This window comes from Vombatus ursinus, unplaced genomic scaffold (genome assembly GCF_900497805.2).
Source record: "Vombatus ursinus unplaced genomic scaffold, bare-nosed wombat genome assembly UNPS02014768.1, whole genome shotgun sequence".
Classification (NCBI taxonomy): domain Eukaryota; kingdom Metazoa; phylum Chordata; class Mammalia; order Diprotodontia; family Vombatidae; genus Vombatus; species Vombatus ursinus.
Window position 1 is genome coordinate 20,383,028 of NW_020954546.1, and position 25,663 is coordinate 20,408,690.

Here is a 25,663-nt window from a genome sequence, read left to right on the forward strand (position 1 = left end):
AAGTCTTTCACAGCTGATGATTGTTACAATATTGTTATTACTGTGTAATGTCTTCTTGATTCTGCTCACTTCACTTTGCATCACTTTATACAAATCTTTCTAGGTTTTTCTGAAAGCATCCTGCTCGTTATTTCTTATAGTACAGTAGTATTTCATCACAATCACATACTACACCTTCTTCAGCCATTCCCCAATTGATGGGCATCCCCTCAGTTTCTGATTCTGTGCCACCACAAAAAAGCTGCTGTAAACATTTTTATACATGGAGATCTTTTTCCTTTTTCTTTGATAGCTTTGGGATATAGCTTTGTTTTTAAATTATGCTTTCTTTCATAGGTGTGGGAAGGTGGGTGTAACATGACAGAATGGAGGTTTCTAAGTTAAGTATTTGCTAAGTACCCATTAAACCTCCACCACATAAACAAGTAGAAAATTCCATGTAACTTACAGTATAATTCTTAAACTTTAAGTTTAGTTTAGTTTAAACTTAGTGCCTAAGAGCTGGATTGAAGGAAAAGAAAAGTACTTGGAGCATTGTTTAAGCAGACTATGCAGGTACACACTGTACTGACAGCACGTCCTTAACTAAAGAAAGGAGGAGATTTCTCCCGCCCCACCTCCATTCTCACGGATCTGGGGAGAAAAGTTTTGATGTGGTCCTGAAAGGTCTGAAGCTGTCTGCTACAATAGGACAAGTAGAGACAAGGGAACAGAAGGATTTGTTTCTCTTCATTGGTAAGCAGCCTCCAGCAGTCGGGAAATTATGACTCTTGAGGGTGTGGAAGTGTACAAAGTCAGGCAGCAGGGGATAACCCCCTTCTTGGTGTATAGGCTCCTAAAGCTGCAGCAAGGGTCCAGACAGACTGACCAGCCTTCAGTAACACTTTGGGCCTAGAAAAAGTGAACATTAAGGACCTAGCTTTGGCCCCTCTTGTCACTTCAAACTTCATGTGATATCCGTGCACAGGATGACTCCATGTAGGAGGTGATGGTGTATCTTTTGGACATCAGTTATGCTTGTCTCAAATGTTCCATTGACGTTTCAAGATTATCCACCTTTGTCTTGCAGTTATTAGGGGATTTTTCATTTACTTCAGAAAATATTCTTACAGTTTCTTTTTTATCTGTCACTTAGCTGGACTGTATAAAAGCCGGTTGCCTGTGAGCTGGTCACTTTGCATTGTTTGGCCAACTCTGCTTTTGTTGTTGTTGCTGTAGAATTGTGTAAAATTTCTCACCTCTCACTTCCATTACTTAGCATCGGAATATCTAACATCTAAATCCAGGTTATTTCTCTTTCCCTTGCAGTGGGTGGTGGTGGCGTTCTCAGTATAATTGGGACTTGTGACAGAAATTAAGCAACGTAGCTATCACTTATTGATTGTGGGAAATTGTGACTTTTGTTATATTAGGAAAGAGAAATTTCACAAGCCTACTGTTTTTGGAACCTGAAAATTTGTGCTTGGACTCTGGCTCTATTATGTCCTACCAACTGTGCAACCTTGAGCAAGTCATGGAGCTTTCAGTTTCTGATTCTGAAAAATGGGATGGTTGGGCCAGGTGACCTTTCAGGTCCTTTTCAGCTCTGGATCTATTATCTATACATAACCTCATTCCCTAAAATACTTCATATTATTTCAGGATCATTTCCCACGTTCCCCAATTTCTGTTTGCTGCAGACCAAAATATAAACTCGATCTTATTATTACTTTATTAGTAGCTTTACTAACATTGTTAAAATTTTAGTTCGGTCCCATTCTGCTTTTTCTTCTTCTTCTGAAGTTTATTGGACTTCCAAAATCCCAGAACTACACTATTGATTTACTTAAAAGACTTTTGACCTGGAAAGAATTGTATATTTAAAATAGAAATTGATTTATGTATGATAACTAAATTCAAATTTATCACTTGGCATTTTATGTTCATCTTATTCTTTCTATAGCTCTTGAAGGAGGTTGGCCAAGTTTGATATGCTTCTAAAATGTATAATGTACTGTGCTCTCTAACTTAACTTTTAAATTATGTTTTAATAGTTCATATGTAAGTGGCTTTCAGCTGTCGTGAGGAGGAGATTCTGCCTTGTGGTAATTTTCCCAAAGAGTGGGGTAAAGGCTAAAGATAGAAGAACAAAAATGATTCACACCCCAGCTGGATCCTGTTCTTCTATGACCCTTATCATTAAGGGACCTACAAAGTAAGGCACTGCCTGTGTCTTCAGTTCATTTTGCAGATCTCACAGTCACTGGTGCCTCCAATGATAGTCATGGATTGGAGGAATAGGGTTAGTAGGGACCTCAGAGGCCATCTGTCTAGTCCAGCCGTCTCATTTTACAGACGAGGACATGTTGGTGAGGGTAAATGATCTGCCCGAGGTCATATGGATCCTGGGCATCAAAGGTGGAATTTAAGCCCAGGCTGTCTGACCAATAGCCAGTGCTATGCCATGCTGCCTCAGACATTCTTATTCATTTGGAAACCATTCCTGAAGGGCTGGACCAGATCAGGTGTTGTTCCTGAAGTCCAAGCTACTGGGGCCCTCCATTTGGTTATCCTTAAGACATTAGAAATGAAGTCCTATCACTCCATCATTCTAATTTGACTTTGGGGAGTGACTTATTCAGCATTCTTCCTTTCCTAAGGCCTCATCAAATTAATGAGACTCAAAACAAACCCTTTTCCTACTGCCTTTATCTAAACCCTCAGTTCTTCCTTTCTTAATTCCACCCTCTGCCCTATCCAGTAGGATGCATTGTAGATTTTTTTTTTTCTTGTCATCCAATTCCCTTTAATTCTGTCTTGATCTTTCAGTCTTATTTTGTGGTATAAGCTGAAACCTGGTTTTCTCTTAGGATAGTATATCTTTTGTCACCCACACCCGTGCTTACTCTTTACGACCAGGAAGAAGTGAGTGGTTGGCATATTCTTTGCTTCGTAATGCCACTTTTAAGCCCTTATTCTGCTGTTACCCTTCCGTCCTTCTTTGCAGTTCCCAAACTTTGATCATTTCAATTTTTCCTTTCCTTTTTGCTGTAATCAACTAACTTCTAGAAGATATTTTCCAAGGACTTCCTCATTCAGCTTATGTTCTTTCTTCTTTTCTTCTCCTGGGCCTTTGTCCCCTATTTTCAGTGATGACTTCTAGCGTTCTGGACTCTAATCTCTTCTCATTAGGCTTCCTTAATTTAAATAACTAGCATCACCGCAATACTTCAGTTGATTCCTGTGGTCATCTCTTTGTCCTTACCTTTTCTCAGATCTTAAATTCTGAAATCCATCCCCCCTCCGATCCATAATCTTTGCTTCTTCTGGTCTCCCGTGCTCGTTCTTTTTCAGACCACTCTTTTCTTACATCGTGATCTCTGGTTTTTGTCTCTCTGTTTCCATTCTCCTTCAATCCTTTTCTGGGTTTGTATCCTTTTCATCTTATTGATGTCCAGTCAATCACCTCATTGTTGTTTTTCTTCCACCTTTGAATCCCTTTCCCTCCTGGTAGTTTTTACTAAAGTTTACTGACATGAATTGGATCAATACTCCATATTGAAACAAAGTGGTGGCCAGTAAAATTTCCTGACCTCTTTGTGATGTCTGTATGTCACAGAATCATTAATCCCTATAATAATGTAATTTCATTATTTAAGAACAGCTCGAGAAGGTAAAAGCTAATATTATACACAGTGGAGAAGCACTAGAAGCATTCTCATTAAAAATAGCTGTTAAAAGAAGATATACATTGTTCCCACTCATTTGTCATGTTAAAAAGATGTGTTTTTTTTCACGACTATAAATCTTTGCAAATAGACATGAAAAAGAAATTTATCAATGCCTAAAAAATTAAATTTAGAGAAGCAATTTGTTTGGAGGAACAAAAATCCTCAAATCTCAAAGGAAATAATTGGGGTGGGGGAAGGGGCACGTAAAAATTTTGTTGTTGTTGTTGAGTTGTTTCAGTCATGTCCGACTCTTCATGACCCCATTTGGGGTTTTCTCAGCAAGGACACTGGAGTGGTTTCACATTTCCTTCTCCAAACATAAGAATTACTAAATTTTAAAGCAATAACCATCAAAACTATTTTGTACTGTTTAAAGAGAGAAGGGGAGCTATCACTGGAGCAGCATAGGTAACAAGATCTGGATGTGATTGAAAACAGCACCTAAGTATTTAATAAACCTCGGAATGTAAGTGGGGGAGGGATTTTTATTGGATAGCAGCTAATGGAAAATTCCAGGCACTTTGAAGGAGGATATATTTAGTCCAGCAGGCATTTTATATGCCTCAGTAAACTCCAAATGCATATGTGACCTAAACATAAAAGATCATCTCATTAAAAAAGGGTTTAGAAAACATAAATTGCAGTGACCAGTCTTGAATCTTGTGACAGGATGAAAGACGATATTCTCTGCTTTTTTCAGGGGATATTTGTTTGTTTCGGGACTGCGAGAGCATGTGTGACATGTGCTATCAGGAGTATTGTTGAGGTGGTTTTTTTTAAAAGTAGTTTTATTTGTTATAAAAGAGAGTTTAATGTCAGAGATAGTGTTTTAGAAAGCAAAAGTTTGAAAACTTTAAAAAAATTAAAAATTAAAGGAATAGCATAAATAATGGAGAAATAAATAGATCTATTTTTGTAGATGACATGATTGCCTATCTTGAAAACAAGATAGTTTACAAAAATATGAATGAAGGTGATATGTTATTTTAATAGAAAAACTGGATAAACCCACAAAAATAATTTCCATTTCTATACACCTTCACTAATAAGAGAAATTGATCAAGAAATCTGTATAATTAGTAAATGTTTCAGTTATTAGGTCATGTACCTAGCAAGGTTGAGACTTACTGAAAAACAATCTCAAAAGTATTGTTTATAGAAATTAAGGAAAAACTGAATAGAGGGATTAACCTGCTAATATTTGGGCTGAATACACATAGTAAATATTTGCATAGCTTACTTACAAATGTCATGTAGTACCTATCAAAGTAATATGTTATATCAAAGAATTAGCTAGAGTAACAGTATTCATACTGAAAATTGTTGAGAATACCAGTAACCCTGAAGAAGAACTCTAGTGTAGAGGCACTAGTACTATCAGATGCCCAAAGGTATTACAGAATAATAATGTCAAATCTCTCTAATACCAGGAAAGTAATAGAAGAGTAGATGGGATGTAAGAGATGTAACAATGAAGATAAAATATCAGTATTTAATAAGGCTATATTTTAAAAAAATACAAAATACTGGGGAGTAAAAGTTCTGGGAAATTGTATAGTTATATGGCAAAGAATGGTTTTAGAGCCATTAGTCACACCAGAAACCACAAGGAAGTTGATTTGGATTATTGGCTTAAGTAATTTTTATAAAGCTATTAAAAAACTGGAGAACTTGTTAAATATGTTAAGCTTGGAGAGACTTCCATATCAATTAAATAAAAGCATCATTGGAATTGATACTTGGCAGTACAAAGATGTAGAAATTTTGTGCACAAAAAAGTCTAAAGTTAATAGAAAAGAAACTAATTTGGGGGGGAAAGATTGACTCAGGTATATCAGATAAAGAAAGATGTGACATTTAGAACCTTCAAGGAATGAATACATAGGTGTAAGACCAACAGTACATACTTCCTAGCATCAAGACATTACCAGGCAATTTATGAAGGAGGAAATACAAACTGTTAATAATAGAAAGATGCTCATTCCTTAATAAATGAATGGAAATAAAACTTTAAAATAACACTTTGTACCCATAGAATGGCAAATATAGTTTAAAAATTATAAATTTCCATGTTGGGGGCTATCAGCATAGAATCACTTGAATATATTATTGTTGGGTCTGCAAATATTTTGGAGAAAACATGGCAGTGTCTAATGAAAATTAATAAAATTGATTCTGTGAGTCCTTTGCTAATACCGTGTCCCCCAACACTATTTAATGAGTGATAAAGAACCCACTTGAATGTAATTATTCCTAATTGCTTAATTAAAAATTATTGAGAACCTAACAAATCAACACGTGATTATTTCCATTTTCAGAGCAGAAAAGAAATTATATTTGTAAACATGAATGCTAAGTATAGCTTTTTAAAAAGTGTATAACAAATTCAACACAGTAGTTTCAAAACTATCCTCAATCTTTGAACCTCTTCTTTCTCTGAACTTTCAAAATATTTCTTTGATACTCTTTTTTTTTTCTTATATCACTTTTCAGCTCACTCCTCCCTGCCCTTGCCCAAACCATCCCTTGTCAAAAAAAATAAAAATAAAAATTAGTAAATAAGTGTAGACAAGCAAAATCCACACATTGTGTGAAAATCATTTACTCATGTGGTACCTTTGGTCTGTCACTTCTTTGTAAGGTAGTGGGAAGAATGCTTTATCATTGACTTTCGTCATTATGACTGATCACTGCATTAAGGAACGTGGTCAAGTCTTTCCAATAACTACCTGGAAACAAAAATAAATAGAAACCAATTGGAAACCACTGATTTGTCTGATGGTTGGAGACTGAATGAGTTACATTAATATGGTGTGATATTTTTTTGGTCCAGACTTATGATTTCCCAATATGGGAACTTCTACCAATGGAACTTGGTAACACAGCTGTTATTTTATCATCTTGAAAGATTTGCCTGGAGCACTGAAATGTTACTTGACTATGCTCATAGATGTGAGAGGTTGGACGTAACTCCTGCCATCTTTGACTGACTGACTGGCAGTCTATCCACTATGCAACCCACTCTTCATAGAGTATAGTGGTGCTATCAAAATATAAGTTTGGAGTATACAAGGAAATGTGGAAAGACCAAGATCATATGCAATGAAATTAGAACTGGAGAGAACCAGCTGCATTTTGAAATGGAGAGGAAAGGAATGAACTTAGAAAGGGAGACACAGAACAAAAATACTTTTTATTTGCTTGCTTGGTAAATAAGGATAAGGTTTTTGAATAAGATTTTGTCTTTTGTTGTCTTGATTTATCTAATTGCTTTTGTTGGTTATGAAATTCACAATTAAAAAAAATTTTGAGAAATATATTCTTAAAATATATGGTGTAGGCCTTTTATTTCGATGGTTTGAGTTTATAAATTCTAGAATATATAATATTTATTTAACTTTTTTTTAATGCTTAGCTCAGAAATTAAATATTCATTAGTAATTGCAGATAGCTGTACAGTATACCATGTTGGATCACCTCGTTTCCTTATTTATTGACCATTTATTTCATTTCAGCAACAAATTACCCGGCCTTCACAAGAGGAAAAGGTAGAAGAAAAAGTTGAGGAAGATAAAACTGAAAAGACAGAAAAAAAAGAAGAAGAAAAGAAAGATGAAGATGAAAAAGATGAAAAAGAAGAATCTAAGTAAGTTAAAGATTAAATAAAGATATGTACATCTTTACTTCTAAAAGAAAAATTTGGATCATTTGAGGTCATGAGATGTTAAAAGGCAACATTGCACCTAGCAAGATGAACCATATTAACTCTGTTACCTCTTGTGATTAAGGAATAGGAAATTCTGCTTAATTTGGTTTAATATTTTCCCTAGATAACCTTCTTGGATTAACAAATTTTAGAATTAGAATACTATTAATATGCTTAATGCTAAATGTTATTTATTCTCTTTGTTGTGTCAGAAGGCAATGCTGAATTTTTTATGTGCCCTGGTCATTATTTTGATGATTAGTGAAGTATGAAAGTATGGTTTCATAAAAAGCCAGTGGATGCTTTAGAAGGCTCCTTTCCCTGTGTTGAAACAAAGATTTACTACAATATCTTGATGTATGCATGGTTTATCTCATTGTTAATAGTGGTGCACCTTTCACCAGTGCACATTTTAAGTCATTAATGCCTTCTCATGATGTGTAATTCTTGTCCATATGCTGATGTGCACCCTCCCTAGAGGGCCTGTCCAAGACGCTAGGAATTTTCCTCAGAACTTTTTATACCATATAGATGCATGCATGTTTTCCTTTGTTCTTGCCAAGTGATCAGCCCACCTTCACATCCAGTGTTAGATATCATATTTTATGCAAGGAAACGAATGATTTGTTGATGCTGCAGGTTGCTTTCTCCATTTCCTTTTAGGTCATTTGCAGTTTGCATTTTCTGAGGTTGTGTTGTTCACAGCCATATATCATGTGGAGAATATTAGTGTCAAAAGGTGGTTGTCTTTGGCAACAAGGAGCAACTGTCAAAGGATCATTAGGGGTATTAGCCAGTTTTCCAAAAGCTGTATGGCCCCTTTCTTTACTTCCTGTTTAATTCTGGACCCACCTCATTGTCTGTAGTGCCTTTCCAAGATAGGTATAATAATAGGCTGACTGCAAGGATGAGCTCTCCATCTCACTGCATGCCATAATTTGACTGCACGTGCTTGTTAATGTCTTCTGAGTGGCCATGGATCTCTTTGAGGAGGCCCTGTAGTGTTCCAATCATTATTTGTTGCTGTCAGTAAAATGTCATCTGCAAACAGAAGCATTTAGTGACTAACTTTGCCACCTTTAGGGAATCCCTCCTTTTCATTTGGACTTTGTGCATGACATCTTAGGATTGTAGGATCATAGATTTAAAGGAATTTCTATCTGGTCTAATCCCTTACTGCACATACTAAGCAGATAAGCCCAAGATTACACAGGTAGTAATAGTAGAGCTGGAATCTTCTGTGACAGAGGGGAACTCCTTTTTGACTAGCCATCCTTTGTGTGCTGTGTTTCATGCTTGATAATTGAACAGAATTATTTCTGTGCTTGCATCTATTAAGAAATTCTGTGTGATCTCAATATATGCACGGGAAACACATTGGAGGAGAGTCTTTTAGCTTACAGTATATTGCTATGGTTTTATTATTATCCCGTGAATTATTATCCCTTCAAAATATTTGTGGCATTGGTTTCAAATATATAAATAGCCACAGAGTATTTTTTTTTTTAGTATAATGACAATGTTTATTCTTTTTAAAGTTTATGATTATTGTTTACTGTTGTTATTAGAGACCATCCTTCTTGAGTGGCATTTTTAGAGTTGTCAAGTTGATCTTTGAAGCTAAAATGAGAGCCATTTTGTTACCTTCTTTAGTGTAGTAAACCATAAGCCTTCACTTTGAAGTAACATAATTTGTATATTAAACAGTGTTCTCAAGTTTTAGGCCATAGCCTCCCAGTGCATTTGTCCCACCTTGTTTTTGAGAGTGTGATGATAATATCCTCCCTTTCCAGAGTCCTTCACCCTGGTTATACCTCTTTGGAGCCTCAGAACAGCTGTGCATGATTGCTAGGGCAGGGTACGGAGAACTTTTATTTATTGTCAGCTCTGCCATTTTCAAAATACTTCTTTCTAAGCCTCAGTTTCTTCATCTGTCAAAAGAGGACATTCAACTAGATGGGCCTCAGAATTGCCCTCAAACTTTGAATCTGTGATGCTCTCACTCCCATTTGACAGAATAAATCTGAGTCCCCAGAGTTGAGTGAATTGCCTCAGATCTCATACTTAGTTTGTTGTCAAGTCTCGACACCTCCCGATGGGTCTAGTGCCCTTTTTACTGACTCCAGGTATATTTCCCCATCAAGAATAGGCCCATCTCATCACGGCTTCATTTCGTAGGGAAGCCATGAAAGCTTGCTTTCATTGAAATGGCAGTGATTGTCCTAGAGGAAGAAATGGAATTTGTGAAATACTTGAATTTGACTCTCATTGTTGAGAGTAATTCTCGGACATAATTGAATTATTCTTTTTTTTCTTCATCAAGTTTTTTAAAGCTTATAGTCAGAATTTAGAGTTTTAAAATTCTGCTATTTATTTTTGTCTGCTAATCTTCAACATCATGTGTTACTCTTATACTTTCTTCCTTAGAGAAAACGCCAAAGAGAAGGACAAGACAGAAGGTACATCAGAAGAAACGGAAGAAAGGGAGCAAGCCACACCTCGGGGGCGAAAAACAGCCAACAGCCAAGGTCGCCGCAAAGGTCGAATCACCAGATCCATGACAAATGAAGCTGCACAGGCGAGTGCGGCCGCAGCTGCTGCTACTGAAGAGCCGCCGACTCCACTGCCACCGCCGCCCGAACCTGGTGAGTGGCGTCCCAAGCACGGTGCTGGGTCTTGTGGAGCGGCACTGACCCTCCTGAGCTATTCTGTGCAGCGCCAAAACTCAACAGTATTCATTAAATGCTTACTATTGGTTTGATCTGGTATAACACATAAAGATGAATAATATTCAATCCCACCCTTGTAGGAATCGGTCTTTTAGAAGGGAAAGTTAGACTTGTACATGAATAGCTCTAGTACAAAACAAAATGTGAAAAGTTAAATAAAATGAGATTTCACCAGAAGTGGGCTTACCTTTATTTAGGGGTAGAAAAAAGAACTCAAGGAAGAGTTTACCTTGCCAGAATCACAAAAGAATATCCAATCTTTGGGAACAGAGGGAGGGGGGAGAGGTATTCCTCTTCTATATTGAAAAATTCCATCTTCTGCAGTCATTTTGTTATTATATAAATAGCTCTTGTGGTCTGATAGTCTTTTGGTAGAATCAGAAGATACTTTTCTTGTGCTGAAGCAAACATTCTTAAAAGCTGAGTTTTGGCTTATTTTATTACCTTGCATTTAAAGTAGTTTTACAATGAATTCCTCGTAGTTAGAGTTATTTTAAGTACGGCACGGGTGTGTATATAATTTTTACACACACATATTCTTTTTTTTTTAATTAATTTATTTTGATTTATCAACAATCACTTCCATAAGGTTTTGAGTTTTAAATTTTTCTCCCCCTCACTCCCTGCTTTCCTCCCCAAAGATTGCACGCAATCTGATATAAGCTGTACATATACATTCCTATTAAACATCTTTTCATATTAGTGATGTTGTAAGGAAGAATTAAAACCAAAAGGAGGAACCACAAGAAAGAAGAAACAAAACAGAAAAAAAAATAGCAAATAATATGCTGGATCTGCATTCAAATTCCGTAGTTCTTTCTCTGGATGAGGATAGAATTTTCCATCATGAGGTCTTTGGAGATGTCTTAGATCCTTGCATTGCTGAGAAGGGCTAAGTCTATCAATGTTAGTCATCGCACACTGTGGCTGTTGCTGTGTATAACGTTCTCCTGATTCTGCTCACTTCACTCAGCATCAGTCCATGCAAGTCTTTCTAGGTTTTTCTGAAGTCTGCCTGCTTGTCATTTCTTATAGCGCAATAGTATTCCATGACATTCATATACCACAACTTGTTCAGCCATTCCCCAATTGATGGGCATCCTCTCAATTTCTGATTCTTTGCCACCACAAAAAGAGCTGCTATAAATATTTTTGTACATGTGGGTTCTTTTCCCATTTGTATGATCTCTCTGGGATATAGCCCTAGAAGTGCTATTGTTGAGTCAAAGGGTATGCATATTTTTATAGCCCTTTGGGCATAGCTCCAAATTGCTCTCCAAAATGGTTGGATCATTTCACAACTCCACCAACAATGCATTAATGTTCCAATTTTCCCACATCTTCTCCAACATTTATCATTTTCCTGTTCTGTCATGTTGGCCAGTCTGATAAGATACATATTCTTAATATGTAATAAAATCTCTTTTTATAAGGAAGGACAAATTTTCATTAACTTTCAGGTATTGAGGCTTTTAATATCCAGAATTAAGTTTTGTGTTAGGTTTAACCATAACATCGCATCGTCTTTTGAAATATTTTTTCAGCCTAAGGCTACTGCTTCCTTTTCAACTTTCTGTATTAGACACCCTTGGTCTACAAAGTATTTTCAGTTATATATTAAGCTATCTCAAGGAGAAATGGTACCTGGATGTATGTGTGTGTTTGTTGCTTTGTATTTGTCTCCACTCTCAGAGATATGTAGGATCTGGGGCAGATGACATTGTGTGAGTTTTGTCCCCTCCCCCTCTTTCCATGTTTTGATGTAGGTGGTTTTGCATATGATTTGACACTGTTTGGAGAATGAGTCTCTTTTTCCCCTGGAGAGGAGATTAGAGAAAAAGGACCCTTTGGTGTCTTAGGCTCCTAGGGACCTTGCAGCAGAAAGCTCCATCACAGTCACTGAACTGAATACAAAGAGGCACAAGCGTCCCTCACCGTACTCTCCTTTTCTCCTGAGTAGGGGCGACATAATACTGGGAGAAAGTCCTGGATTTGGAGCCTGAGGACCTGGGGTCAAATTTACCTCCATCATTCACTAGCTCTGTCACCTCGGACAAGTCCCTTCCCTCTCTGGGCCTCATTTTCCTCATCTAAAAATGAGGTGGATGGACTAAATGGCCACCTTTCAAGTCCAGATCTATGATCTCATAATCCATTTAAGTATATTTAAACGTTTCAGTTGATTGTCCGCCATGCTGTCAGTTGGTCCATAAGCCGCTCCCTCCCTCGGGGAAGGATGCCAAGGATGGATCCCTTGGAGCTGCTTCCTCCCTTGTTCTAGAGGTCTTTAGATAGGTGATAAAAAGGATGGCCAGATCTTTTTTGTTTGTTGTTGTTCAGTTGTGTCAGATGAGGAAACCGAGGCAAATGGGGTGTCTGAGGCCAGATTTGAACTAAGACAGAGGAGTCCTCTTGACTCTGGGCGCAGCACTCTCTCCACAGCACCTCCTGCTACGTATATTGGTATCTGTCTCACACCAAATCCGCATTATTTAAAGGTTTTCAAACATTTCATCTTTTACAGGTGTTCATTGGAGTTCGATGTCCCAAAAAGCCAGTGTTTCTGTTAAATATATTGATTCCTGAGTAAATGAAATTTAGGAGCACATTCATTATAAAAGATTTATCTTTGAATATAAGTTAGTCTATCTACCTCAGTAAGGTAATGTTGTATGAGGGACTGGTAGGTTCCCGTAGACATGACGTCTAATGATAACCTGAATGTTGTTATGGATACAGTTGCTCCACCCAGTTTCCACTTTCCATCCTAGCACTAGTAGCAGAGATCAAGTTGTGCACATTGCTCTGGTCGGCTTTTTGTTCACAGAAGGCAATTGATAAATAATTGATTATATCAATGAATACCGCCACTTCTTAGAATGGGACTTTGTCTTATATTTTCCTTATCTTTTAGAAAATGATGGGCTCTGAGAGTGTGTGTCAAAATTTTTCTCTTGAGGCTAAAAACTCTAGAACTTCTATTTAAATTCAGTGTCAGCCATTGCTGAGATTTGCATGTGCTTTGCTTCTCCTTATATGCCACACAGGCTGTGGTTGAAGTTTAAATTTAGTGAAAGGAGGGCGCTGCCCTTCTGACTGGTCTTGAAATGGACCTGTGCCGGCCATCTTTCTTCTTGTAGTAGGAAAAACAATGGGAGCAGATCGGTGCAATCAATTTAATCACTCAGGCATCTCCTCAGGTACGACTGCCTTTATTTTCCTTTGTAGGTGAAACGAGTGGTATCTTTTGTTAGTTTGGAGAATGTTTGGTTCATATGTTAGTCCATTAGCTCAGAGGAATTTCTCAAAAACACATACACAAAAATCAGCCTGTCTACTGAAATGGCAGGACCAGTCACCTGGTGGAATTTGGTTCATTTTATGTTACTTGAATTCTCTAAACATGATTCTTCTGCACCCATGGTAAGTATCATTCTTCATCCTTTTGAACATGAAGAAATTGAAGTATTTATCCATATGATATGTTTCCCAGATATGCATAGTCAGGGATATAATTGGGATTGAAATGCAGACTTCCTGAACAATAACCTAGAGAGTTATTTTTAGGCAAATTGAGTACAATCTACCTGACTTTTAAAACATGTGAATTTCTCAAGTATTACTACCTAAGGGTTGAATGGTTTCTGTGAAAGATAAATCCTTGTGATTTAAGTTACTTGTCACTTGAATTCTTTTTTTTTCCATTTCAAACTACTCAAAAATCATTATAAATTAATAGTAATCAGTCACAAGCACATTTATTGAGTCCTTATTGTGTGTCTTGTGCTGTCCTATACAGAGCCCCGTGGAACGAATCTCTTCATAAAAGATACTCATGGAAGCAATGCTCGGGTCAGCAGGAGCAGTATAGGGTGCTGAAGGGGTAGAGAAGCAGACTTGGTTTGTATGGGAAACATGAGCCTTTGGGATGAGGCTGTGGTGGAATAGTAGAGATTCTTTTCTTCACTGATGAAGCCTATGGTTATTACGCCTACGAAATGATACGGGTCATTGCTCTTATTCCAGACATTCTTTTTCTTTTCCAAATAAATTTTTATTGACACTCCTTGTTTTAACATGACCCGGATATCTCCCAGTACCCCTTCCCCTCTTGAGTTTAGAGAGCCATTCCAAATAGCAGAGAATATTTTAAATGAATGAAAAAGAGCAAGAGGAAAAAAAATCAACAAAACTGATAAATAATTCAAAACAGTTTGAAAATATATGCAGCGTTGTACCCTCCTGTGCCTTCCGCCTCTGCAGAAGAGTTTGCCGCACTGTCTTCTCACATCTTCTAGGCATTCTTAATTAATCCAAAGCCTTTACCTTTTTATTCTGTTTATACATTCGAACGTAAGCTCCTTTTGAGTAGGCATTATTTAATTCATCGTATTAGTATCGCCTATATCTGGGAAGGATATAATAAATGTTTGATTATCAGACCTGATATTCAATAGTTAGCCCAGTTTTCAGTACTTAAAAGGTATTTTAGGTATGTATAAATCTTAGGTACAGAGCTCTCTGGGGAAATGCCAAAAGTTGTTCATAGAGGGGACGAAAACTATTGGGTGAGAGGAGGTAGGAAGAGGCTGCGTAGCAAGAACCCTAAATACTCTAAAGCAGAACTCATATTTTCATACTGCTTAGGCTTCATTTCTAAGATGCCATTTCTTCTGACTGTATATATCAGCTGTAAGGCATCCATGTTACAGTTGGCTATGGTTTATGATCAGGTAAGCAAGCATTTATTAAGTTCCTGCTAGGTAGGCCCACAAGCACACAGGTATGAAAATGAGATGTTTCCTCTTGTCATGGAACTTGTTACATGATGCTAAGGGACATGCTCATAGATTTCAAAAGGTGCAAGATAGATAGATATATATATATATATGTGTGTGTATGTATTTCTATATAGATAGATATACCCTCCCACGCTCACACATACACATGCAGATAGATAGATAGATAGATAAAGAAACCAGTGATGGAGGGTCACTAACAACTGGGGGAATCAGGTAGTACTTCAAATAAGCTTGAAGGATGCAAAGATTTTCAAGAGGTAAAGATGAAGAGAGAAAACATTCCAGCCTTGAAGGTTGGTCTCTGCTAAGGTCTGGAAGAAGGTGATGAAATATCATGTTTGGTGACTAGCCTTGCATGCCAGTTGGGCTGGAGTGCAGAAGGTGTGTTTAATGGGGGAGGGACAGATGAAGGTGGAATTAGCCTGGTACAGGAATGTGAGTGACTTTAAATGCCAAATGGGGGGGCTTGGGGGCTGTATTGTAACCAAAGGGTGTCGGAGTTACTGAAGCTAATTGAGCAGAACATTATCAGATCTGTACTCTGGTAATATCACTTTGGTAGCTATATGGATTCTAGATTGGAGAGAGAAAAAGCTGGATACCAGTTAGGAAGCTGTTGCCTTCCTAATGATCTGCACTAGGATGTTTGTCGTGTGAATAGAGAGAAAGGGACAGATGAGGAATATATGGAGGAGTTTGAACGGACATTTTCAGGTAGGGAAGGACAGAGGAAGTAAGAGTGAATTATGACTCTTAGGTTGGAAACCTGAGTAGATTGGATGAATAATAACGTCCATGACAAAAACGAGGAAATAATAAGGAGGGGTGGGTTTAGAGGGAGGAATGATAGTAAGCTCCGTTTTGGATGTGTTGAGTTTGAGATCCTGATGGGATAGCCAGTTGCACAATTGGACAATTGTGGGTGCAGGACTTGAGCCCAGAATTGACTTAAGGCCCAGACATAATTTACTGTGAGTGCTACCAACCCTCCTCACCCTTCTTCCTGGTAGATCTTCCTTCCTCACCTGTTTCTCTGACACTCCGTTTGTACTTAGGAGAGTTTACCAAGGAAATTTCTAGTATCTCTTGTGAAACATTAAATGATCCATTTTCTTGGAAGAGTTAGTGAAATCTTATTTATAAGCAGGAATCTCATTACAAAGCACTATACTGAAGACCTTTTACGAGAAGCGTGGTTGTTACTTCTATGTGGTAGAGAGTTCTGAACCCTTACTCATTTGTTTTCCAAGAATTTTTATTTAAGACGAGGGTTAAAAAATTGTTTTTTTAGATTTTGTCCCTCGATGTATGACCAGATCACTTTTGTTTAAGCCTCTTAATTTCCTCTTCTATAATATCAATATAATGCTACCTGCCACATCAACATTCTATCACCGAATTTTGATAGAATGTTTGCTGCCTAAAAATTGTGCTTTGGTAGGTTAGTTTCCAAATTTTAGAATAGTGCTTGAATGCTGGACAAAATGTGTTTCTATACTTGAACGTGGTTTTTTTTTTTTGTGTGTGTGTGTTCCTTCTTTGTGAAGAGAGAATTTACGAAAGATGATTTGATCTATAGATAGACTGTCTGCCAGATGCCTCAGGAAAATTTTTCCCCTCTTAAAACCTTATGTAAGGCATTATGCTTACAGAATATCCTGAGAGTTCCTATGATTCATTTGACTTGTTGACATCAGTATTTTATAAGTTCCTTTGAAGTTTTAAATTAAAACAACTTGATGAAAGATTTGAATCACTTTAGCCAGCATTCTTTATATAATTTATCATTTATTGTTGGGACTTTTGCCAGTGTGAGTTCTATCAGGCAACTATTATATTCATTAAATAGCTAAAAGAAGTTTTTTTGTTTTTTTTTTTACATTTAATTTTTATTTTATTTTTTCTTAATTACATGTAAGCAAAAAAAATTAACACTCATTTTAAAAAAATTTGAATTTCATATTCTTCTCTCCTTTAGAAGTCAAGCAGTTTTATATAGATTATACAAGTACAGTCATACAAAAACATTTCAGTATCAGCCACATTGCAAAAGAAAATGTATACCGAAGAAAACCAAGAGTAATAAAGAAAATAAAAATCTACATTCAGACCTGATCTGTTCTTTCTATGGAGGTGGATAGCATTTTTCATCTTAAGTACTTTGGAATTCTCTTGGATCATTGTATTGCTGAGAACAGTTGTCGCTTACAGTTGGTTATCGTACAGTATTGCTGTTATATACAGTGTTCTTGGGTTCTGCTCATTTCACTTTGCATCAGTTCATGTAAGGCTTCCTAGGTTTTTCTGAAAGCATTCTTCTCTGATTTCTTACAGCACAATAGCATTCCATTACCATTATATACCACAATTATATGTTCAGCCATTCTCCAATTGATGGGTATCCTCTCTACTTCCAATTCTTTGTCACCACAAAAAAGAGCTGCTCTGAATATTTTTGTACATATAGGTCCTTCTTCTTCTTCTTCTTCTTTGATCGCTTTGGGATTTAGACCTAGTAGTAGTAGTATTGCTGGTCAAGCGGTATGTATTCTTATCCCTTTGGGTATAGTTCCAAATTGCTCTTCAGCTTGGTTGTAGTTCACAACTCCACCAACAGTGTATTCATGTCTCAGTTTTTCCACATCCCCTCCAACATTTGTCGTTTTTCTTTTCTGTCATATTGGCCAATTTGATAGATGTGGAGTGGTACCTCAATGTTGTTTTAACTTGCATTTCTCTATTCAATAGTGATCAGAGCATTTCTTTATATGACTATAGATAACTTTGATTTCTTCATCTGAAAACTGCCTGTTCATATGCTTTGACCATTGCTCAATTGGGGACTGACTTGTACTCTTATATTTTTGACTCATTTCTCTATATATTTGAGAGATGAGGCCTTTAGCAGAGACACTTGATAAATTTTTTCCCCCAGTGTCCTACTTTCCTTCTCATCTTGGCTGTGTTGGTTTTGTTTGTGCAAAAAATTCCTTTTTTAGTATAACATAATCAAAATTATCCACTTTATATCCTATAATGCTTTCTATCTCATTTGGTCATAATTTTTTCCCTTAGACATAAATCTGAGTATTGCACGCTCCCCTGATTTGCTTATGATTTCACCCTTTATGTCTAAATTATATATCCATTTTGATTGTGTTGGACTATACCTAGTTTCTGCCGAGCTGCTTTCCAGTTTTCCCAGCAGTTTTTGTCAAATAACGACTTTTTGTCACAAAATCTTGGATCTTTGGGTTTGTCAGACACTAGATTGCTATGGTTTTTTAACACTATGTATTGTGTACCTAATCTATTCCACTGATCCACCACTCTGCTTCTTAGTACCATATTGTTTTGATGATTGCCACTTTGTAATACAGTTTGAGATCTGGTACTGCTAGGCAACCTTCCTTCACAGGTTTTTATTTTTTTCCATTGACTCCCTTGATATTCTTGACCTTTTGTTCTTCCAGATGAATTTTGTTACTGTGTTTTCTAGCTCTGTAAAATAATTTTTTGATGATTTGATTGGTATGGCATGGGATGAGTAAATTAATTTAGGTAGAATTGTCATTTTTATTATATTGGCTTGGCCTAACAATGAGCAATTAATATTTCTCCAGATCTTTCGATCTGACTTTGTGTGAAAAGTATTTTATAATTGTATTTATATAGTTCCTGCATTTGTCTTGGGAGGTAGACTCCCAAGTATTTTATATTGTCTCTAGTTATTTAATATAGAATTTCTCTTTCTTGCTGCTGAACTTTGTTGGTAATATATAGAAATGCTGATGATTTATGTTAGTTTATTTTGTATGCTTCGGCTTTGCTGAAGTTGTTAATTATTTCAACTAGATTTTTAGTTGATTCTCTAAGCATACTATCATATCATCTGCAAAGAGTGATAGTTTTGTTTCCTCATTGCCTAGTTTAATTCCTTCAATTTCTTTTTCTTATTGTTATCGCTAGCATTTGTAGAACAATATTGAATAGTAGTGATGATAATGGGCATTATCGTTTCACTCCTGATCTTATTGGAAAGGCTTCTAACTTAACCCCGTTACAGATAATACTTGCTGATGATTTTAGATAGATACTACTTATTTTAAGAAAAGTTCCATTTATTTCTCTGCTTTCTAGAGTTTTTAATAGGAATGGTTGTGGTATTTTGCCAAAAGCTTTTTCTGCATCTACTGAAATGATCATATGATTTTTGTTGTTTTTGTTATTGATATGATCAATTATGCTGATAGTTTTCCTGATATTGAACCAGCCCTACATTCCTGGTATAAACCCTACCTGGTCAGAGTGTATGATCTTTGTGATGTATTGCCATAATCTCCTTGCAAGTATTTTATTTAGGATTTTTGCCTCAGTATTCATTAGGGAAATTGGTTTATGGTTTTCTTTTTCTGTTTTTTGCTCTTCTTGGTTTAGGTATCAGCGCCATATTAAATTAAAGATGTAAAACGGGTCATTAAGGGAATTCTGTTAGCCAACAATTTGTGTTCAGCTCAATCTCTGTTAACTCTCATATCAGGGATTTGACACACGCTGCCTTACATTGCCATAAACAATATTATTTAGCAGTAATGTCATTAATACTCATCAAATCAAATGCCCCTTCAATATCTTTTGAGCAATTCTTTATGTATAACTTTGTCCCTGTGTGAAACTGTCCTCCATTCTATTATTTTGTCTCACACAGAGTTTTCATAAACCAGTTAATAGCTTCGAGCTTAGTGGTGATAGGAGGACAAGTCAGACAGTTAAAGAAGAAGCAATAGTTAATAGCAACTAATGAAATGTCCCTAAATTATCGTTTTCATTAATGGGTGCTTTTGGGTGCTATTAGATATAGAAGCACCCTCCTAATTACCAAAGGAGTATTAAATAATTTTAACGTAGCTTTATTTCTAATTTTTTTTCTAAGATACTCAGATTCTCAGATACTAAGATTCTCAGAAATATGTTATTCTTGTATAGTATAATAGAAATTTTTTTTTTAGTCAAAAATCTGGATTAAACAGAACAGTTTAGCAGTTTCTGCCCATACCAGTAACACTGGGTTTGCCTTATTACGCTATACTAGATCTTTGCAAAACTGGTAATTTACAGAATACTAAACATATGGAAAAATTAGTTGTGTGCAAATGCATTTTTTGTAGGTATGGGGAAAGGCTTCGTAGTTGTGACAGTTTAAGGAAGAGCTGGATTTTTACTAATTTAACATGAAGGGGGGCAGCTAGGTGGCCCAGTGGATAGAGCACCGGCCCTGAAGTCAGGAGGACCTCAGTTCAAATCCGGCCTCGGACCAAACACTTGACACTTAGTAGCTGTGTGACCCTGGGCAAGTCACTTAACCCCAACTGCCTAAAAAAAAAAAATGAACATGAATCCATAGTATTTCATCCTGTAAGAACATGAGTCTTTTCCCCCATGCTTCTGTTAAAGAAACTGGGGCCTTCACATACTTCTTTTTCTAAGTATTCTTAACATGTCATTTCACAGATGACTTGATTGTGAGAAAAAAAAATGCATTTTCCTGATCAGATTCCTTGCTTTGATTTTAGCTTCTGCTGAACCTGTGGAGACTTCACGTTGGACAGAAGAAGAGATGGAAGTTGCTAAAAAAGGTAAAGCTAGTCATGGTTGGGGTCTGCTTCTTGGTAGTGAGTCAGTATGAGAGGTTTGTTGGAGGGCACTGTAAGTGAATTCTTGACAGAAAAAACCTTTTTTGATGAGTTCAGTTTCTTTTTCAGTGTATCCTTGTAGCATCCATTCTCAGGGGGCTATTGCGCAACGGGGACAATTGTATAGCATTCCCATGGACAGTTTTTCAAAGAATCTTACAGTTTGGCAGGGGAGTCAGTGGCAGGAAAGAGCTGCTCCGTGCTGCTATGGATGAGGCCTCTAATTCTGACCTTTGCCAGCTGTCCTGCTTGTGGGAAGTGAATCTCCTGGCTTCCCTTTACTCACTTGTGCTCTTCTTTCCTTCTTTAGAAATGGGGGTTGCTTGAAACCTCCTACAAGCACTGGATATCATTCTAATCACATTTTCCTGGCCTATATTATAAATATCGAAGAATGTGAAATAGCACTAAAGTCATTAGCAATTTAACTAATGCTATTTGACTTTACAGAAACTCTTTGAGAGATGTTAACAAGAAATTTTGTATTGCGTTGATGTTTCTTTTGCATTTATATATAGAGAAGTTAGAAGTAACATGACCTTTCAATGAATGATCTTTTAAATTCCTTTTCATTTGAGCATATGTCTATTGATGCCTTTAAAAATTATAGAAAAACCAGCTACACTAAAAATAAAGCATTTAAAAGCATTTTTGGCTGAAAGTCTTTTTATTTGAATGGATATATGTGTGGGTATGTATGTACACACCCAACCATATTCACCTCTTATATCCTTCATGGCAGTTGGATTCTGATACTACAGAATTAGGGGATTCAAATGGCCTTGGGTTCTCCAAGGTGATACCAACAGGTCTTCCAAAGTTGGTGGAGTTTTTGAGCCCCAGGCCTTTCACCATGCCCTGAATTTGCCATTCAAGGAGTGGCCTGGCTGTATTCAGAAAGGCTGCTTGCTGTAGGGTTGACCACCAGAGATGGATTTTTGTCAACCAAAGCAATTCATAGAGGCCATCTACAAAGTTGTATAGGGTTTATGCATTCTACCGACAAAATCAGAAGAGTGAATAACTTCATTTTTGTAGCAGTTTCCATTTTATAAATGAAGAAATGAAGATAGATTAATAAGTTCCTTCGTCAGTGGTACACAATTAGTAGATAGTCATCTACCCTTGTCTCTGACGTAGGAAGCCATCTTGTGTGACTGCCCACCACCTTTTACCTTAGCTTTTTATATGTCAGTCTATTCCAGTTTTGGACAGGAACCACTTATTTACTACTGAGCAACCTACTTGTCTTAACGTAGGACAATCCATTTGAGCATCTTCTGTGTATAAGACACTGAGAATACAAAGATAGTTCTGACACATGCCCTACTCTTAGTGTCTAATGGGGGAAGGGAGAAGACCTACACACCCCTATGACTTTGGTCTGTGGGAGAGTGTAACAAGGTCAAAGACAAGTCCACACAAAGTGTTGGAGGAATTTGAAGAGGTTGAAAAGGTTTCTTTTTGTCCAGGTCCATGATCAGGGAAGACTTTGTGGAAGAGCCTATACCTGAATTGGCACTTGAAGTACTGAGCACATTTCAGCAGACAAATTATTATTTGTGGGGTTATGAGTCATCAGTTCCAGGTACAGAAAACATTGGGAGCAAGTGCAGAAAGATGGGGGAAGGACAGAACAGAAACTAAGGATGAATCGTACTCCAGTTTGGCTAGAATGTAAAGTACATGAAGAACATGATAGTATGAATGAGGCCGGAAAGGTAGGCTGGAGCCAGATTGTGGAGACCTCCAGATGCAAGGTGAAGGAGTTCATATTTTTCCCAGGAGGCATTCAGGCACCACAGAAGATGTTTGATGTTCATAACAGAACATCAGGAAGATGGACCAAGCAACAGTTTAAAGGATGGAAGACTAGTGAGGATGTTAATATAATGTCTAGGTTCGAGTAGACAAGAGTTGAAGCAAAGATCCATTGTAGTGAGGAGGAGAAAAGCAAGAAAGTGCAAAGGCTGGCTGGGGTTTTAGAAACCTGTCTGACAAGATTGTGGAAAGTGAGGAATAGGAAGTCATCAAGGGTGATTCTGGAGCTTTGAGCTTAGTGGTGGTAGGAGGACAAGTCAGACAGTTAAAGAAGAAGCAAGGTGAAGAGGAGGAAGGAGCTGTGAAAGTTAATTATGAACACTCGTAACTCAGCCGCCAAGTTTAAGCATTCCACTAGAGGTAGCCTGTGAACATAATCAGCAGGCAATTGGGAATTGAGAACTCTAGGGAGTGGCTAAGGGTACGGCTTTGGGAGTCATTTACAGAAAGATGTTCATGGAAGCTATGGAGAAGAGTGGATAAGATTGCCAACGTAGAGAATCCAGGGAGAGGAGAGAAATGAGCTTTGATGGCTATGCACATTTCAGTTATCCGCTACTTTTCAGGAGCTCAGAATCCCATTGGCCTCTTCCAGTTTACTGGTCTCACCTAAACAGATTGTTCAGCTGTTCCCCAGCCCACACAGGGAAAAAAAAAAAGGACCGGTGGCATCCAGATTTAAATACTTACATCCCATCCCCCACGTGGTGGTTACTGAGAGTACACGCGTTAAAGGGAAGGACAGATGTGAACAGTGCAGAAAATCCAACCTCTACCCAAAAATCATTCCCTCTGAACTGTAGAAAAATCATCATCCAAGCTTTGTTTGAAGCCCTCTGGTTGGGGGCCATCCATGACTTTTCGAGGCAGCCAGTCCAGCCTGGCTTGGTTTCGTGGCATCTTTCATACACTGCTTCTCGTCCCTTTTCTCAGGCAGGAGGAGCCTTTCAGAGACTTAAGGCCTAGAGTCTTCCCCAGACTACACCTTCCTGTAGGATTGGTTGGGCAAAAGAGCTAGAGGGAAGGCATTTGAGGAGAGGACACTTTGGTGTCCTTGTGAGGCAGATGATTTTTGTTTTTAATGGCGAAGGAATTCAGTGTAGAGAAGACCAAAGTAGAATACCTTGGGGTGGGGGAAGGGAGGAGCAGGAATGCCTTTAGGAAGCTCAAGGCTTCTTTCATTGAATGAATAAAAGAAAGAACAAAAATATAACATTATCAGTCTCCCTGGACTTGGGGATGATCCATTAAAGAAAATAGGATATTTGTTCCTAAATCCAGGGTCTGATTTAATGTCCTAATCCTAATTTGGGTTCCTTTTTAAACTCTGAGTTTCCTTATGGGAAATATTTTTTAGTCAACAAGCTCTTGTAAGCGCCTTAGTACTTAGCCCTTGGAATATAAAGAAAGGCAAAAACCGTTGCCTGTTCTCAAGGAGCTCATAGTTTAATGGAGGAAAAGCATGCAAATAAATACAGACAGAAGATTTCTAGAGGATGAATTGTAGATTGTCAGTGGAGGGAAGGGGATCAGGAATCAGTGAGCTTCTGGCTGTATCAGTTTGTGCAGTCCCGAGTGGTGGCCCAGGCTTAGAGCAACTTGGTTCTTGGACTGTGGGTAGGAGCGGCAGCTTTCTAACATCCTGAAGGGTTTCCTCCCTAGACCTAGTTTTTCAGTAAGCTGGAAAGCTTGGGGGATATGTATGGGAAGTTTTTATTGGCTGCATACATCTGCTTGGTATTTCAATATTATCCTGTTGTACTGTGTATTAGTCATATAAGCCCCTTTTATCAAGCAGTGACACAGCATAGGTTTTAAGACTCTTCATCCTCTGTTTCACCATAAACTTGAGCTTCACAGTATTTATGTTTGAAAACTCATTAGCCATGCAAATACAATGGGAGCTGTGGTGTAAAGGGGTCATTTTACATTAATTTATACTTAGCTTTGAAATTTAAGGTTGGATCTGTTTTGGAAAGAGTCTCCACTGCTTGAAATAATAACAGCTTCCTGCGAAGACCCCTTTTACGACGTTCTGATCAACCACCCAGCACCTCCACCCATCATCCCTGGCAACATTCCTGACTTTGTGCTTTGTACACATAGCCAGCATAACCACCCCAGGCTTAGGCATTTCCTACAGAAGGTAGAGGTGGTAGGAAAAACCGGTAATTAGTATCATTATAAGCCTTTCTTCCCGTTGACCCCTCATCTCGTGGCAACACAAAAGAATCATGGTGGTCGTGTCAGCAGAATGGGTTGGAAACGAACCCTGTATCATGGGTGACACTGCTCCTGTAGGACGGCCTCTTATCGACAAGTCATGGGCTCCATGTGCCTTTCTTCTCCCTCTCTTTTACACAGGCTTAGTTGAACATGGTCGGAACTGGGCGGCGATCGCCAAAATGGTGGGGACAAAAAGCGAAGCTCAGTGTAAAAACTTTTACTTCAACTACAAAAGGCGCCATAATCTGGACAACCTCCTGCAGCAGCACAAGCAGAAGGTGAGGACGGGCAGCTCTCAGGGTGAAGGCCATGGCTTGTTCGGGCCAGGTGCATGCCTGTGCTAAAACGCTGCTTTGATCGTGGTTACCATATGCACTTAGTGGGTCGAGGCAAGGACAGCAGCATGGACTACAGGGCCACCTCAGCTTCTCTCTTAAGAGGGCCTCCACTGCCACAGCTTGTTGACTGGAAGATAGACGTCAGGGCGAGTTGTGATCTCATTCAGTTGTCTGTTGTGGGGAGAGGACATGGGACAGAACTGAACCTCAGAGAAAGGAGGAGTGACTCATGTGGTCACGATCCCATGGCCGGCAATTGTGAGAGCCGTGTTTTAAACCCCGGTCTCTTGAATCAGGTCCAGCATTGTTATCCCACTACCCTGGGAAGAATCAACTTTGCCCATATACGCATATACACATGTGTGTGTGCACGCGTGTGTGTGTCTTCAACAAATGCACCTCTCCTGTTTTTGCCTTCGTGGCCTCATAGAGTGGTGAACAACACAGTAAGCATTCAGCAAAGATGAGCTAAACTGAACTGAAACTAAAAATGCTTGTGCCATTGTGGGTGGGTTGATAGGGGTGTCTCCGTGAGTGTTTGTATGTATACTTGGTCATAATTGTCAGTACAGGAGGCAGCATGCTGAAGCACAGGGGAATTGGAGTCAAAAGTCCAGAGTTCAAATCCTGGCACTGCC

The 25,663-nt window shown here is 38.0% G+C and overlaps 1 protein-coding gene across 10 annotated transcripts in view; it reads left to right on the forward strand.

Annotated features, from left to right (window-relative positions):
- NCOR1 (nuclear receptor corepressor 1) overlaps positions 1-25,663 on the forward strand; it is a 184,524-nt gene that overhangs the window by 98,694 nt on the left and 60,167 nt on the right. For all 10 annotated transcript variants that reach the window (XM_027861867.1, XM_027861868.1, XM_027861871.1 and 7 more), the window contains 4 exons: positions 7,226-7,356; positions 9,844-10,061; positions 20,521-20,583; positions 24,826-24,965. In XM_027861867.1, the coding sequence (XP_027717668.1) occupies positions 7,226-7,356; positions 9,844-10,061; positions 20,521-20,583; positions 24,826-24,965 (552 nt within the window). The remainder of the gene's footprint in view (positions 1-7,225; positions 7,357-9,843; positions 10,062-20,520; positions 20,584-24,825; positions 24,966-25,663) is intronic.